The sequence below is a fragment of the Anabrus simplex genome, chromosome 1, assembly GCF_040414725.1.
Source record: "Anabrus simplex isolate iqAnaSimp1 chromosome 1, ASM4041472v1, whole genome shotgun sequence".
Taxonomy (NCBI): domain Eukaryota; kingdom Metazoa; phylum Arthropoda; class Insecta; order Orthoptera; family Tettigoniidae; genus Anabrus; species Anabrus simplex.
The window spans coordinates 55,181,067-55,194,598 of record NC_090265.1 but is presented as its reverse complement, the minus strand read 5'-3'; the positions used below and the strand labels follow the sequence as shown (position 1 = coordinate 55,194,598).

The 13,532-nt window shown below is 39.2% G+C and overlaps 1 protein-coding gene across 1 annotated transcript in view; it reads right to left on the bottom strand.

Moving 5' to 3' along the window:
• The window catches only part of LOC136884060 (intermembrane lipid transfer protein Vps13), an 816,621-nt gene that overhangs the window by 247,685 nt on the left and 555,404 nt on the right, over positions 1-13,532 (bottom strand). Inside the window, exon 37 of the mRNA XM_067156088.2 lies at positions 10,706-10,930. Coding sequence (XP_067012189.2) covers positions 10,706-10,930 — 225 coding nt within the window. The remainder of the gene's footprint in view (positions 1-10,705; positions 10,931-13,532) is intronic.

The window sequence follows — 13,532 nt, the reverse complement described above, 5'->3', positions numbered from 1 at the left end:
ATAAACATCTTTTCCAAACAAGAACGAAAGGCAAGATGACCTATTCTGACGACCTCCATTTTTATCAAAGGAGTCTCCAAAGAACTTTTATTTGTGCTTATTGTCAATGTTTTTCTTTTCAGTTCTTTATTTATACAGCTGAAGAGGACCACTAAGTGGTCGAAACATGTCCTGTAAGTTTTAATTTTATTTAATTTTGCCTGAGGCATTAATAAAGTATCGATTAGGTGGTTATTTATACTTACTTCTTGATTAAACATCGATACGGTCATGAAATGGACAACTTGTAATGCCGTCTTATGGCGACGATGTGATAGGAACGATTAAGGAGGGCAATTTCTAGACGTGAAAATGGAAAACGACGTAAAACCATCTTCAGGGCTGCCGACAGTGGGCTCCGAACCCACTTTCAACCGGGAGATAGTGGGTTCGAATCCCACTGTCGGCAGCCCTGAAGTTGGTTTTCCGTGCTTTCCCATTTTCACCCGAGGCATATGCTGGGGATGTACCTTAGTTAAGGCCTCGGGCGCTTGCTTCCCACTCCCAGACCTTCCCTAGCCCATCGTCGCCATAAGACCTATCTGTGTCGTTGCGACGTAAAACAAAACAAAAAAAAGTATCCCCGACCGAAAGTCTCACGCTCCAGGACACTGTCTTGAGGCGGTATAGGTGGGATCCTCTCTGCGAACGAGGGAACACCCAACCCTGGAGGGTAAATTGATAGAAAGATTATTATTATTATTATTATTATTATTATTATTATTATTATTGTACTCCCATAACCACTTCTGTGTTGTTGTTTTTTTTGCGACGTTAAGGTGCCGGTATTTTGTCCCACAGGAGTTCTTTCATGTGCCGGTACACCTGCCGACATGAGACTCTCGTATGTCGGCATCTTCAAGTAGCGCCGCGCAAAGTCGGAATTGAAACCGCAGACTTGAGCTCAGAAGGCCGGAGCTTTACCGTCTGAACTACTCAGCCCGGTACAGCATATAACCAATACCAATCAGTTCGTACTCTTCATTAAAAAATGAAATGGCGTATGGCTTTTAGTGCCGGGAGTGTCAGAGGACAAGTTCGGCTCACCAGATGTAGGTCTTTTGATTTGACACCCTTAGGCGACCTGATGAGGATGATTATGAAGACGACACATACACCCAGCTCCAGTACCAACAAAATTAACCGATTAAAATTAAAATTCCCGATCCTGCCGGGAATCGAACCTGGGACCCCTGTGACCAAACGCCAGCATGGTAACCATTTAGTCATGGAGCCGGACGTACTCTTCCGTAATAAATGAGCTACACGTATAACACAATGTAAGAGCATCGTATATAATACATATTTACATGCACTGGAATATACTTAAAGTGTTTTACTATTAATAATATTGTAAATGCATTTGCAATGGTATAATATGTGCCAATATTCAATCTACAGTATTCTATCCACCTGCACCTATTGCAAACTGAATGTCAGCAGATCAAAATCTGTTGTTCATAGCGTAACAAATAATGCGGCGATCTTGAAACGACTACAACATTTGAATGACAAACGTGGGGGAACACATGCATCTGTGGAATTAGTAATGAAATTTAAATTGTAATTCCTTCCAAGATCACCGTTACAACATTGCCCACATTAAAGCATTTGAATTTTCCGCCCGTGAATTCAATCGGAGGACTACTGGAGGTCTCCGGAGGATGAGCGAAAACAACTGCTCCGCTCCGCTCCTACCGTTCCCAGCTGTACATGGCACTTCTCTCGTACTTCAGAAATGTAAACACTTGCCGCGTCACAAAGTATTCTAAAACCCATTAATACATGCAATCACCTCGATTCACAGTTTAAACCTTTCCAATGCCATGGAAAAACTATTTCGAAATGTATTCAACAAGGTGCATTTACAATGTTCAAGTAATGCACTTGGATAAATCACTGACGAACATAACCTCACGCAACGAAAGAAAAAAATAATCACACAATTCAAAGATGAGGATAAATCATGCTGGTTCCCATGTGCAAATGCATTATTTTTTGGATATCTGTACTGTTTGCATTTTTAGATGCTTTGTACTGGGATGGAAAGTTCCCGACGCCCTTAAAACATTGTAGCTTATCGAACTTTTCTATGATGAGGGGATAAAGTTTCTCGCTTCCATGTGCATTGCAATTGCAACGCACTACAATGACCCCCATCCCCGACCCTTGTACGATTCTCCGGCTGGCACTTTCTCCTTTAAAACCATAAGACCGTTTGTGCTTGCATTAAAATACAGCAATGCAGTTTCATCGGCAATGACAGTATTGTTCGGTGCCTATGAATTTATTATATGAGCTACGCTTTTTCGTCAACTGTCAGCATCGCCAGTGTTCGCGCATTCTGTTTTCCCGCACACTGCCTGTTGCGTGATATTACGGCGTTCCTTAAAAGGTTGAATACAAAAGAATTCCGTTTTCATTCAACTTGGCAATCATGAAGCGCACTGTAGAGCCACCGAAGTGAGTGTAAGTGCGGAAAACTACCCCTCCATGTTCCGGAACATGCGTTCTATTATGACGCGGACAAATTTCGAGTTAAAATTACTCTGTAACATACTATTGTTTTAAAATGTAAAGGCAGTTTCGAATTTAAGGACGTATGTGTGTGTACCCTAATTTCTTATTCACTTTACTTTCTGGTGCCTAAGTTTTCTAACTCTATATTTCTATCCTCTGTTTTGGACTAAATTGTTTCTACTCTTGGTCACCTTGTAGTATGGCTTATCCTCTGTGTCACTGAGCCTTCTGCCCTGTTAGGTTTGATAAGTCATGTAACAGGATCACTTGAGGTGTTCAGCATCCCTTTCATTTTGTTCATGGCCTTTCAATTAACCTTCTGTATTTCTTTTCTTGGCTGTTTAGTATGTACGAGCTTCGACTCGTGTTTCTGGATCTTTCGATCTGCAATTTGTGTGTGGCTCCCTTATTGAGTAAGGGTAGCAAGTGTTAAAGCTGATTAGCCCCTAAGAATGTATTCTGACCTGAACTCTTAAAGGCAAAATGAGGTATGTGATGTGTATTCTTGGCCCATTAAGCTGCTAAAAATTGAAATTGTGAAATGTAACTTCCAAAGTGGGGGTTTGATTCCCCTCTTGGTTCTTGGTTCTGTAAGTTCTTTCTCTATCATAAACAAAATAAGGTTCAGTATTTCCTCCAAAGAGGAACTTCTTTCGTAAAGGATAAAGACACACTGTTTCTCTCTTTAACCTAAGATTCTTGTAAGACCTATAGGTCCTGTGAAGACAGTCTTGTATGGTAAATTGGGAGCTTCTTCTCCCTAGTCAAAATTTATGACTTTGTAACTAGCCTTCTATATTCTATTTTTTAAAGGTTGCTACTGTTTGATAAATTCGCTATGATTTTCATTACTTGTAACATACCAATTGGTCAAGCAGCAGGTCTCATTTCTCCCAAGTCTTCCCAACCCAAACTCTGCAACATTTTTGCAACACTACTCTTTTGTCGGAAATCACCCAGAACAAATCGACCTGCTCTTCTTTGGATTTTTTCCAGTTCTTGAATCAAGTAATCCTGGTGAGGGTCCCATACACTTGAACCACATTCTAGTTGGGATCTTATCAGAGACTTATATGCCCTCTCCCAGTGGCGGCCGGTCAGTACGTGCTACCGGGCTCCAGCACGTAGCTTGAAACTGTAAGGAATATTATTTATGTACAGTAAAATTATCCTGGTGCCTTTTCGTTTTGAGTACGATATGAATTTGTGTTTTGTGAAAATCAGGACGAGATCCATCGAACACCTAGCGCCGTTCTCCCGGGGAACAAGGCTCGTGCTCATGTGAAGTGAGCCCTTGCCTGTAGCCTGGAGGAAGCAATACGCAGGCGCAGCCAAGCTTGCAACACTCCCCCTAGCCGGCGGAGTATACCATAAACCGGGATCAACTTTCACTGATCCTGTCTATAGTTACTTCCTCTCCCGCAAGGGGGTAGAAGTACTCGATGTCTCCTGCTACCTTGATGTTCACGGCCGACTGGATCCCTCGCTGCGCTCCTTAGCTAGCTAGAGCGACGCATGAAGTCGGCCGTGTGATGTTGAATGTGGTAAGCGAGTCTGCCACTGGAGAGTAGCATCGTCTGGGCTCGAAAGTAAAGCGTAAGCGGAGACAATCTATCTCACACATGCTTATTAAAATATCCATCTTCCTTTTGTGTCAAGAATAAGGAATTCGTAGGTGAGTCAAAGAATCTTTGAGTGACCCTAAATGTGATCCCGCATTACAATGTAATTTACTCTGGTGAAATGAAATAGCGTATGGCTTTTAGTGCCGGAAGTATCCGAGGACATGTTCGACTCGCCAGATGCAGGTCTTTTGATTTGACGCCGGTAGGCGACCTGCGAGTCGTGATGAGGATGAAATGATGATGAAGACAACACATACACCCAATGATAGTTAAAATTCCAGACCCAGCCGGGAATTGAACCCGGGATCCCTGTGACCAAAGGCCAGCGCGCTAACCATTTAGCCATGGAGCCGGACATTTACTCTGGTAATAGGGGAGGTCTCAATGAATCAGTCGGCAGCTCTTTCAGTTGCTTTGTGCGGTTTTTAATCTCGCGGTTATATTACTGGTGCGTGTTTTTTCTGTCATTGTGTTAGTGCTCAAGTTTATACGGAGATTTATCAAATTATTTATCCACTGCAGTGTATATAAAGTGAAATTAAATTAGTGTTCTTAGTGGGGATCTATATTCCCACGATTCTATTTGCACTGATGTAAGTTGCGCCATTAGGTTAGTAAAAACAATATTTCTCGAATGAATTATTTATCTCGTAGACAGTTGTCGAAGAATTAATCTGCTTCCAAATTAATGTTGTTTTTGTTTGTTCTGAGTTATAAATTGTGAGAAAAGTTGTATTATTATTATTATTATTATTATTATTATTATTATTATTATTATTATTATTATTATTACCAAGTTTGAAGTATGCGTTGTTCATCATGGCAATATGCAGATTTAAAACAGCGTATTTAGCTTGTTTTTTGTAGCACGTAGGACGATTTTTTCACGAGCTGCCACTGCCCTCTCCTATACATCTTTACTAAAACCCCTAAATACCCTCATAACCATGCGCAGAGATTTGTATCCATTATTTACAGTTCCATTTATGTCATTACCCCAATGAAAATCTTTCCTTATATTAAAACCTAGGTGCTTACAATGATCCCCAAAAGGAGCTTTCACCCCATCAACGCAGTAATTAAAACTGAGAGGACTTTTCCTATTTGTGAAACCCACAACCTGACTTTTAACACCGTATAACATAATACCATCGCCTACTGTCCGTATCACAACATTATCGAGCTATACCAAATGAATGGAGAGTTGCTATAGTAGCCTCTGTGTACAAAGGAAAGGGTGATAGACAAAGCTGAAAATTACAGGCCAGTCAGTTTGACATGCATTGCATGTTTGCTTTGGGAAAGCACTCTTTCTGATTATATTAGACATGTTTGCAAAATTAATAACTGGTTCAACAGAAGGCAGTTCAGGTTTAGGAAAGGTTATTCCACTGATGCACAACTTGTAGGATTACAGAAAGATATAGCAATATCTTGGATTCAGGAGGTCAAATGGATTGTATAGCGAGTGACCTGTTTAAGGAATTTGATAGGGTGAATCATGGGAGACTACTGGCAAAAATGAGTGCAATTGGACTAGACGAAAGAGTGACTGAATGAGTTTCTATATTTCTAGAAAACAGATCTCAGAGAATTAGAGTAAGTGAAGCTTTATCTGACCCTGTAATAATTAAGAGGGAAATTCCTCAGGCAGTATTATTGGACCTTTATGTTTTCTTATATACATGAATGATATGAATAAAGAAGTGGATGATGTTATTCTGTATAGAGTAATAAATAAGTTACAAGATTGTGAGCAATTGCAAAATGGCCTCGATAATGTTGTGTGATGGACAGCAGGCAATGGTATGGTGATAAATGAGGTTAAAAGTTGCCGTGAGTTTCACAAACATGAAAAGTCAGCTCAGTTTTAATTACTGCGTTAATGGGGTAAAAGATCCTTTTGGGGATCATTGTAAGTACACAGGTGTTAATATAAGGAAAGACTTTATTGGGTTAATCATATAAATGGGACTGTAAATAATGGGTACAGATCTCTGCACATGGTTATGCAGGTGTTTAAGGGTTATAGTAGGGATGTAAAGGAGTGAGAATAAAAGTCTCTGGTAAGGCGCCAACTAGAGTATGGTTATAGTGTGTGGGACCCTCACCAGGATTACTTGATTCAAGAACTGGAAAAAATCCAAAGGAAAGGAGCTCAATTTGTTCTGGGTGATTTCCGATAAAAGAGTAATGTTATAAAAATGTTGCAAAGTTTGGGCTGGGAAGACTTGGGAGAAAGGAAATGAGCTGCTCGACCAAGTGGTATTATGATAAAGACGTTGATTCCCATAGGGAACCTGAAATATTTGTTCCGAATGAGTAAATTCGTAAAACCAATATAGTTGGTCCGTTATTGGACATTATAAATTTTCCAGGTAACTCATTTCTGGTTGCCAGCGTTTTTCCCCAGTGTGTTAAGTTGGGCTCATCAGTTGGCAAATAGCGCACCCACCAAGACGCATGGCTAGGGCATACTGTGGAGGCTACTGAGTAGGCTACCTGGAGCCACCAGCAGTGCCAATGCACTATGAGACCTTGTCCCATTTTCAAAAAATTGATGCCTGCCTGGCCATCAGATGATAAAGATGTTGATTCCCATAAAGAATCTCAAATAGTGCATTGGCACTGTTGGTGGCTCCAGGTAGCCTACGCAGTGGCCTCCACAGCAGGCACTAGCCATGCGTCTTGGTGGGATGATGAGCCCAACTTAGCACAGTGGGGCGAAACGCTGGCAACCAGAAATGAGTTAGCTGGAAAATTTATGATGTCCAATAACAGACCAACTATTTTTTTTTTTTTTTTGCTAGTTGCTTTACGTCGCACCGACACAGATAGGTCTTATGGCGACGATGGGACAGGGAAGGGCTAGGAGTGGGAAGGAATCGGCTGTGGCCTTAATTAAGGTACAGCCCCAGCATTTGCCTGGTGTGAAAATGGGAAACCACGGAAAACCATTTTCAGGGCTGCCGACAGTGGGGTTCGAACCTACTATCTCCCGAATACTGGATACTGGCCGCACTTAAGCAACTGCAGCTATCGAGCTCGGTCCCAACTATATTGGTATTATGAGTGGTATTATCCGAGCTGTCAGCGGAGAGATGGCATGGAATGACATTAGTAGATGTAAGTTTGAGTGGTGTCTTTAAAAGTAGGAAAGATCACAATGGGAATATAAAGTTGGAATTCAAGAGGACAAATTGGGGCAAATGTTTGTTTATAGGAAAGGTAGTTAGGGATTGGAATAACTTACCAAAGGAGATATTCAATAAATTTCCAATTTCCTTGAAATCATTCAAGAGAAGACTAGGAAAACAACAGATAGGGAATATGCCACCTGGGTGACCTGCCCTAAATGCAGATATGTAGTGACTGATTGACTGAATTTTTTTTAAAACTACCTTTAGCCTGTCTTATCAGCCATGATACTGTCTGATAATCCTACTTTTAAGACTTTCTTTCCTATCACATTTATTTTTAACTACGACAAAAACGGCTTTGTGATCACTAATACCATCTACTACTTCGATTTCTCTATAGAGCTCATTTGGTTTTACCAGCACCACGTCCGAAATATTCTTCCCTCTAATTGGTTCCGTTACTTTCTGAATCATTTGCCCTTCCCATATTAACTTATTTGCCATTTGTTAGTCATGCTCCCTGTCATTCGCATTACCTTCCCAATTGACATTTGGTGAATTGAGATCACCCACTACATTCACGTTCCTTTTCCATACTGTTTCCCAGATAGCTGATTATCCTAACAAATAATTCTGAATAAGTGTCAGCGCTACCCTTTCCCGGTCTGTACACTCCAAAGATATCAATTCGCCTATTATCTTTAAAGATGAGCCTTACACCCACAATCAATTTCATGTTTGTCATCTTTAACTTTTTCGTAGCTTACAAATTCTTCTTTCAACAGAATGAATACTCCCCCTCCTACATTTCCTATCCTATCTCTATGATACACACTCCAGTTCCGTGAGAAAATTTTTGCATCCATTATATCATTTCTCAGCCACGACTCAACTCTACAATATCTGGTAAGTATATATCAAATTAATTCTATTCCTTTCTTTCCAATACTTCTACAATTCAACACTAACATTTTTTTTTTTTTTTTTTTTTTGATAGTGGCTTTACTAACATTTTTATGTCATCCCTACTTGACTTCCAGATCCATGTACTCTTATCACTACGCCCCTAAACCACCCCCTTTCCCTGAATGCACCTCTCTATAACCCTTCTATACAAATTTCCTAATTTATACGTACCACTGCGGTTTAAGTGAAGGCCATTTGAGCGCAGATCCCTATCTCGTACTCACCCATTAGGATCTAGAAATCTCAATCCCAGTGTCCCACATACGCATGCCATAGTCTCAGTCTCGTTTAAATCCCTAATCTCCTTCCAGCCAGTATCCTTCATACACAGTATTCCACCGATAATATCCACTTCCTTAAACTCCACCCGTGCTGCAGTTACCAGATCCCACTCATCCCCAACTATGTTGGTAGTTATACCTACTTGCCTTACATTGTTGGTTCCAACATAAAGCACTACCACCTTGTCCTTTTCCTCCTCCCCCTCTTCTACTTTCCCTAACATCTGCCTTACCCTAATTCCTGGATAACACTCTACCCTGGTTCCCTTTCCTCCACACAATTTCCCCCACATGTCTAATAATGGAATCCCTATGACCAGACCCTCAACCCTACCCACCTCTTTTAATCCCCTCCCCTCCTGGTCAGCCCTATCCTTCCTGACAAATGCAGAAGCTATTTCCTTTCCCCCCCTCCCATGACCCTGTTCCACCTGTCTTTTCCTATCCTCTACTCTACTCTACATTTCTTACCTTTTCCTTTCCTCCTACTTCCACACTTCTCAGCAACAGTTCCCTGTTCCTCATCTTCCCTCTGTTGTTCTACCGGCAGTGAATTGTAACAATTTCTCACAGACACCTGTCCTGAATTCTGATCCTGAATAGAGCCCTTAGCTTGCAATGTCCTTCCCCTTAAAACATTAGACCACCTGTCTTCTACAATTCCCCCCTTTCCTGCCCATCCCTCTTTTACATCTACTGTATCCTGTACATTATTTGAGGGAGGCCTACTTTCCTTCCTATCCTCTGAGAGAATACTAATTATCTCCCTCGAACTCTCCAACTCCTCCCTCATACTCTTTAATGCCTGGCCACAACCTCAGTTCCCACACTTCCACTCCTTAGCCATTCTTCACAGAACAATGAAAAGGAAAGGAAAAATAAAAGGTTGATACACAAAGGTCACACGACAATGAAGTAATGAATATACTACTGCACTACAACATTACTTAGTCGTACTATATTTTAATCCGACAACACCCTAACAGGATGAAAAATGCTGTTAATTACAGAGAATAAGCACACTAATTTCTAACAAGATACTACAATAATTTTTAAACTATATTCAGGCGTATCCTAATTACAATAGGTTATTCCTAAGCACAAACAGAAATGAAAATAGCAATTTAAGTTTGAAATTCGCAAGAACTTTCGTACAAGATGCACATCTATGTAATAATCAGTACATAAATATTATTTGTGACCTGTCAGGTCTGTTCAGTTGGTAGAAATTACTGTTGTTCAGTCTATGTTCACACGCGGCTGCCATTCGCCATTGCATTCACACTGCTGTTGAGCTGACGCAGCTCCGACATGATTTGAAAGGAAGAATATAATGTGTAGAGCTGTAGTTTCCTGCCATCTATATTTTTTCGAGATGTATATGAACCAAATCTTATACTGCAGTGCCAATCAATGCACACAGTACTTCTCTTTCGTAGTAACAATGATGCAAACCAGAGAACATGCATCACGTGGGCTTTATTCTCCGCAATAAATGACACAGCCCATACGGTTATAGCCTTCAACCTCAATGTGTTAACAGTGTCTTCGCACTACATTTCAACCAAGCATTAAAAGGTTTAAGCGATGTTTTAATGATGTTTGAAACTTTTTACAACTGAAATTTTTTATATGTTTAGGTAGTTTGTTATAGAATAACATACCAATCGCGTATGGGCTATGATCCATCTTTTTAATGCAGTGGGAACTCATGTTGTAATCATTCTGTATTATAATTATGGATCTCACTGTTACTTATAGTCAATATTTTATTGTTCATAGTAAAGAGTGGATTTACTATACAGTAAATTTCAAAATAAATGATCATTTAAGAAATGAGATGCTCCAAATATCTGTAGATGGACAAATGATGATAGTGAAAGCATGGTAGAAAGAACAGATCCAGGAAGATGATCCATTTTTGACAATTCCTCCCCACATCCCACTCTTGAATGTAGATTTTTAGATAGGGCAGCCACGAACAGAGCAGATAAATGTGAAAGAGGGTAGATTAAAATGTATTTGTTAATATTTCCATGACCCATACTACCAGTCAAAATTGTGAGAAAATTCTAAAGTAAATAATGTCATATTTTTTACACTATGATGAAAATTGTTCATTTATAATACTCACCCTGAATACAATACTGCAAACACCAGGCTCAGCAGTGGGCATCTGCACACGTTCCCCAGCTTTTACGTCCTTTTCTACAGCTGTTCCAGCAAGGCAGCATATAACATCTACAGGAAGGAAGTTTCGGACAACCACAGCAGGACGCAAGTTAATGTTATAACAAGAGCTCATCATTGTGAAGCGAGAAGTTTTTTCAAAATACACCTGCTCCATTTCACCCACAATCTATAAAAAAAATAAACACTCCAATTATGAAGATAAATTTTAGACATAGCATTTGGCTGAATGTTGTGTGAAAGAGACAAGGAGCAGAGTGACTTTACTTTTCCCTTCCCTACTTTTTACTTTGTCATCTGTTCATACACATCTCAATTCTATTTGACCTTATATATTCAACCAGACTTTCAGGGTTCTTGAATTTACTTTTTTAGGAATATGCCCACCATCCCAACTGATGTTTTTATTTTTTATTTTGTAACTCATATCTCAGAAAATATCACACCCAGAGCAAACAAGAGTGGCAAACTAATTATCATACTTATCATAACACAGCACAGTGAGACTTTAGGTGAATATACAAATTGAGATATTGATGCCATCTGTTCCTTTTGACATGAGCTATCTTCCTAGTAAGTGGGTTAAAGCCATACACCACATTTACCTAGCCTTAAAGCCAAACTGATTTCTTCTCCTCAGAAAAAAATCCCCAATTTATAGAGCAACACCAGTCTACCTCAAACAACCAACGAGAGGCTATCATGAACATAACGTGTAACAACAAAGATGTCCGACTTTCATGAAGCTAGAGATACTCTGAGTGCTAAAAATGAATACAACACCAGAATGCTTGAAAAACATGGTTAAAAAGGATGAGTGATTCTGAAAATGCAAAATCTTTAATCAAAAAAATACCCACAAATTTGTTGTTGTTTGAGTCATCAGTCCATAGACTGGTATGATGCAGCTCTCCATGCCACCCTATCCTGTGCTAACCTTTTCATTTCTACGTAACTATTGCATCCTACATCTGCTCTAATCTGCTTGTCATATTCATACCTTGGTCTACCCCTACCGTTCTTACCACCTACACTTCCTTCAAAAACCAACTGAACAAGTCCTGGGTGTCTTAAGATGTGTCCTATCATTCTATCTCTTCTTCTCGTCAAATTTAGCCAAATCGATCTCCTCTCACCAATTCGATTCAGTATATCTTCATTCGTGATTCGATCTATCCATCTCACCTATAGCATTTTTCTGTAACACCACATTTCAAAAGCTTCTATTCTCCTTCTTTCTGAGCTAGTTATCGTCCATGTTTCACTTCCATACAATGCCATGCTCCACACGAAAGTCTTCAAAAACATCGTTCTAATTCCTATATCAATGTTTGAAGTGAGCAAATTTCTTTTCTTAAGAAAGCTCTTCCTTGCTTGTGCTAGTCTGCATTTTATGTCCTCCTTACTTCTGCCATCGTTAGTTATTTTACTACCCAAGTAACAATATTCATCTACTTCCTTTAAGACTTCATTTCCTAATCTAATATTTCCTACATCACCTGCCTTCGTTCGACTGCACAAGTTTACCAAGCAGAAAACACCTGTTGATTTCAGTCACATTACAATCTCTCCTGAGTATCTGTTGAAATAGTGTGTCAAGTATTGCAATTCAGGTGGTACAGAGCAAGGTTGTTTTGTAATCTTGTTGAAGGACCAAAACAAAAAGTACACAAACTCTTGATTTGCAAAATGTTGCCCTTACAACAAAATTTTTCACATCAAGGCCAATAAATCTTCATAAAAGTTAAGGATGTTCATGACCTTTTGAAAAATGTAACATCCATTTAAGGAATGTGTGCTTTCTCACAAAGTTGAGGAAAATTGGGTAGAATGTGGAGCATGAAGGCAGCCCATTGGACTTAACTGATTATGTACTGATTTGGTAAATTAGGTACAGGTAATTGTTAAAATTTATGCTTGACCTTGAACAAAGCTACAATTGATGAGTATCATACAGGTTATGTATTGACTTGGACTAATAAAATAATTATTTCTGCAAATGGAATAGAACATATTTTCCACCATTCAATACTTCAACAAGTTATAATTACATATAATAAGACATGTTTCAGTCTATTTGACCTTTCAAGTTTAAAAACTTCCTGTTTATTCCGTATTGAACCGAGAATCTAATGGAAACAAGAGAGGTCCACCTATTCAACACCATATAATGTTATAAGAAAAATTATAACATTTTATTATACTCGGTACCGGTTTCAATGATGGTGTGCATCATCATCAGACAAAAATAAGAAAAATATACATAGACAAAGTTACAATAAACAATGCATAAAGTACATACAAATTTTACAGAACTGGCAAGACCTAATTAAAAACTGGATCAACAAACATTAACCTATGACTTAAACTTAAAAAATAGCACCGTCTTAAAACTATGAATATACGTCCTCTTGATAAAAGTCCTCTGTATCTAAAAACATTAAACCATGTGCGGACAAAAACCAATGTTTCACTATCATAAAAGCCCAAGAGCATAATTTTTAATTTTGTAAGAACATATGTGTAAAAGCTTTACTTGCTAAACATTCACTGAGTATTAGAGTAACCAGTGCAAGAATTAAGAAACAATTTTTCTATTGGTTAAAAATGGCTGTTATTAAAATAACACCACCAGTCAAAAGACGTAACTTCCTATTTTACGTGATAAAACATATGTCTTCTCTAACATAGCCGCTTTCTTTAAGTATTAGATAACAAGATCTTTTTGATGAAAAATATTGGCGGACGCCGTGTTTCCAGGGTACTGTTCT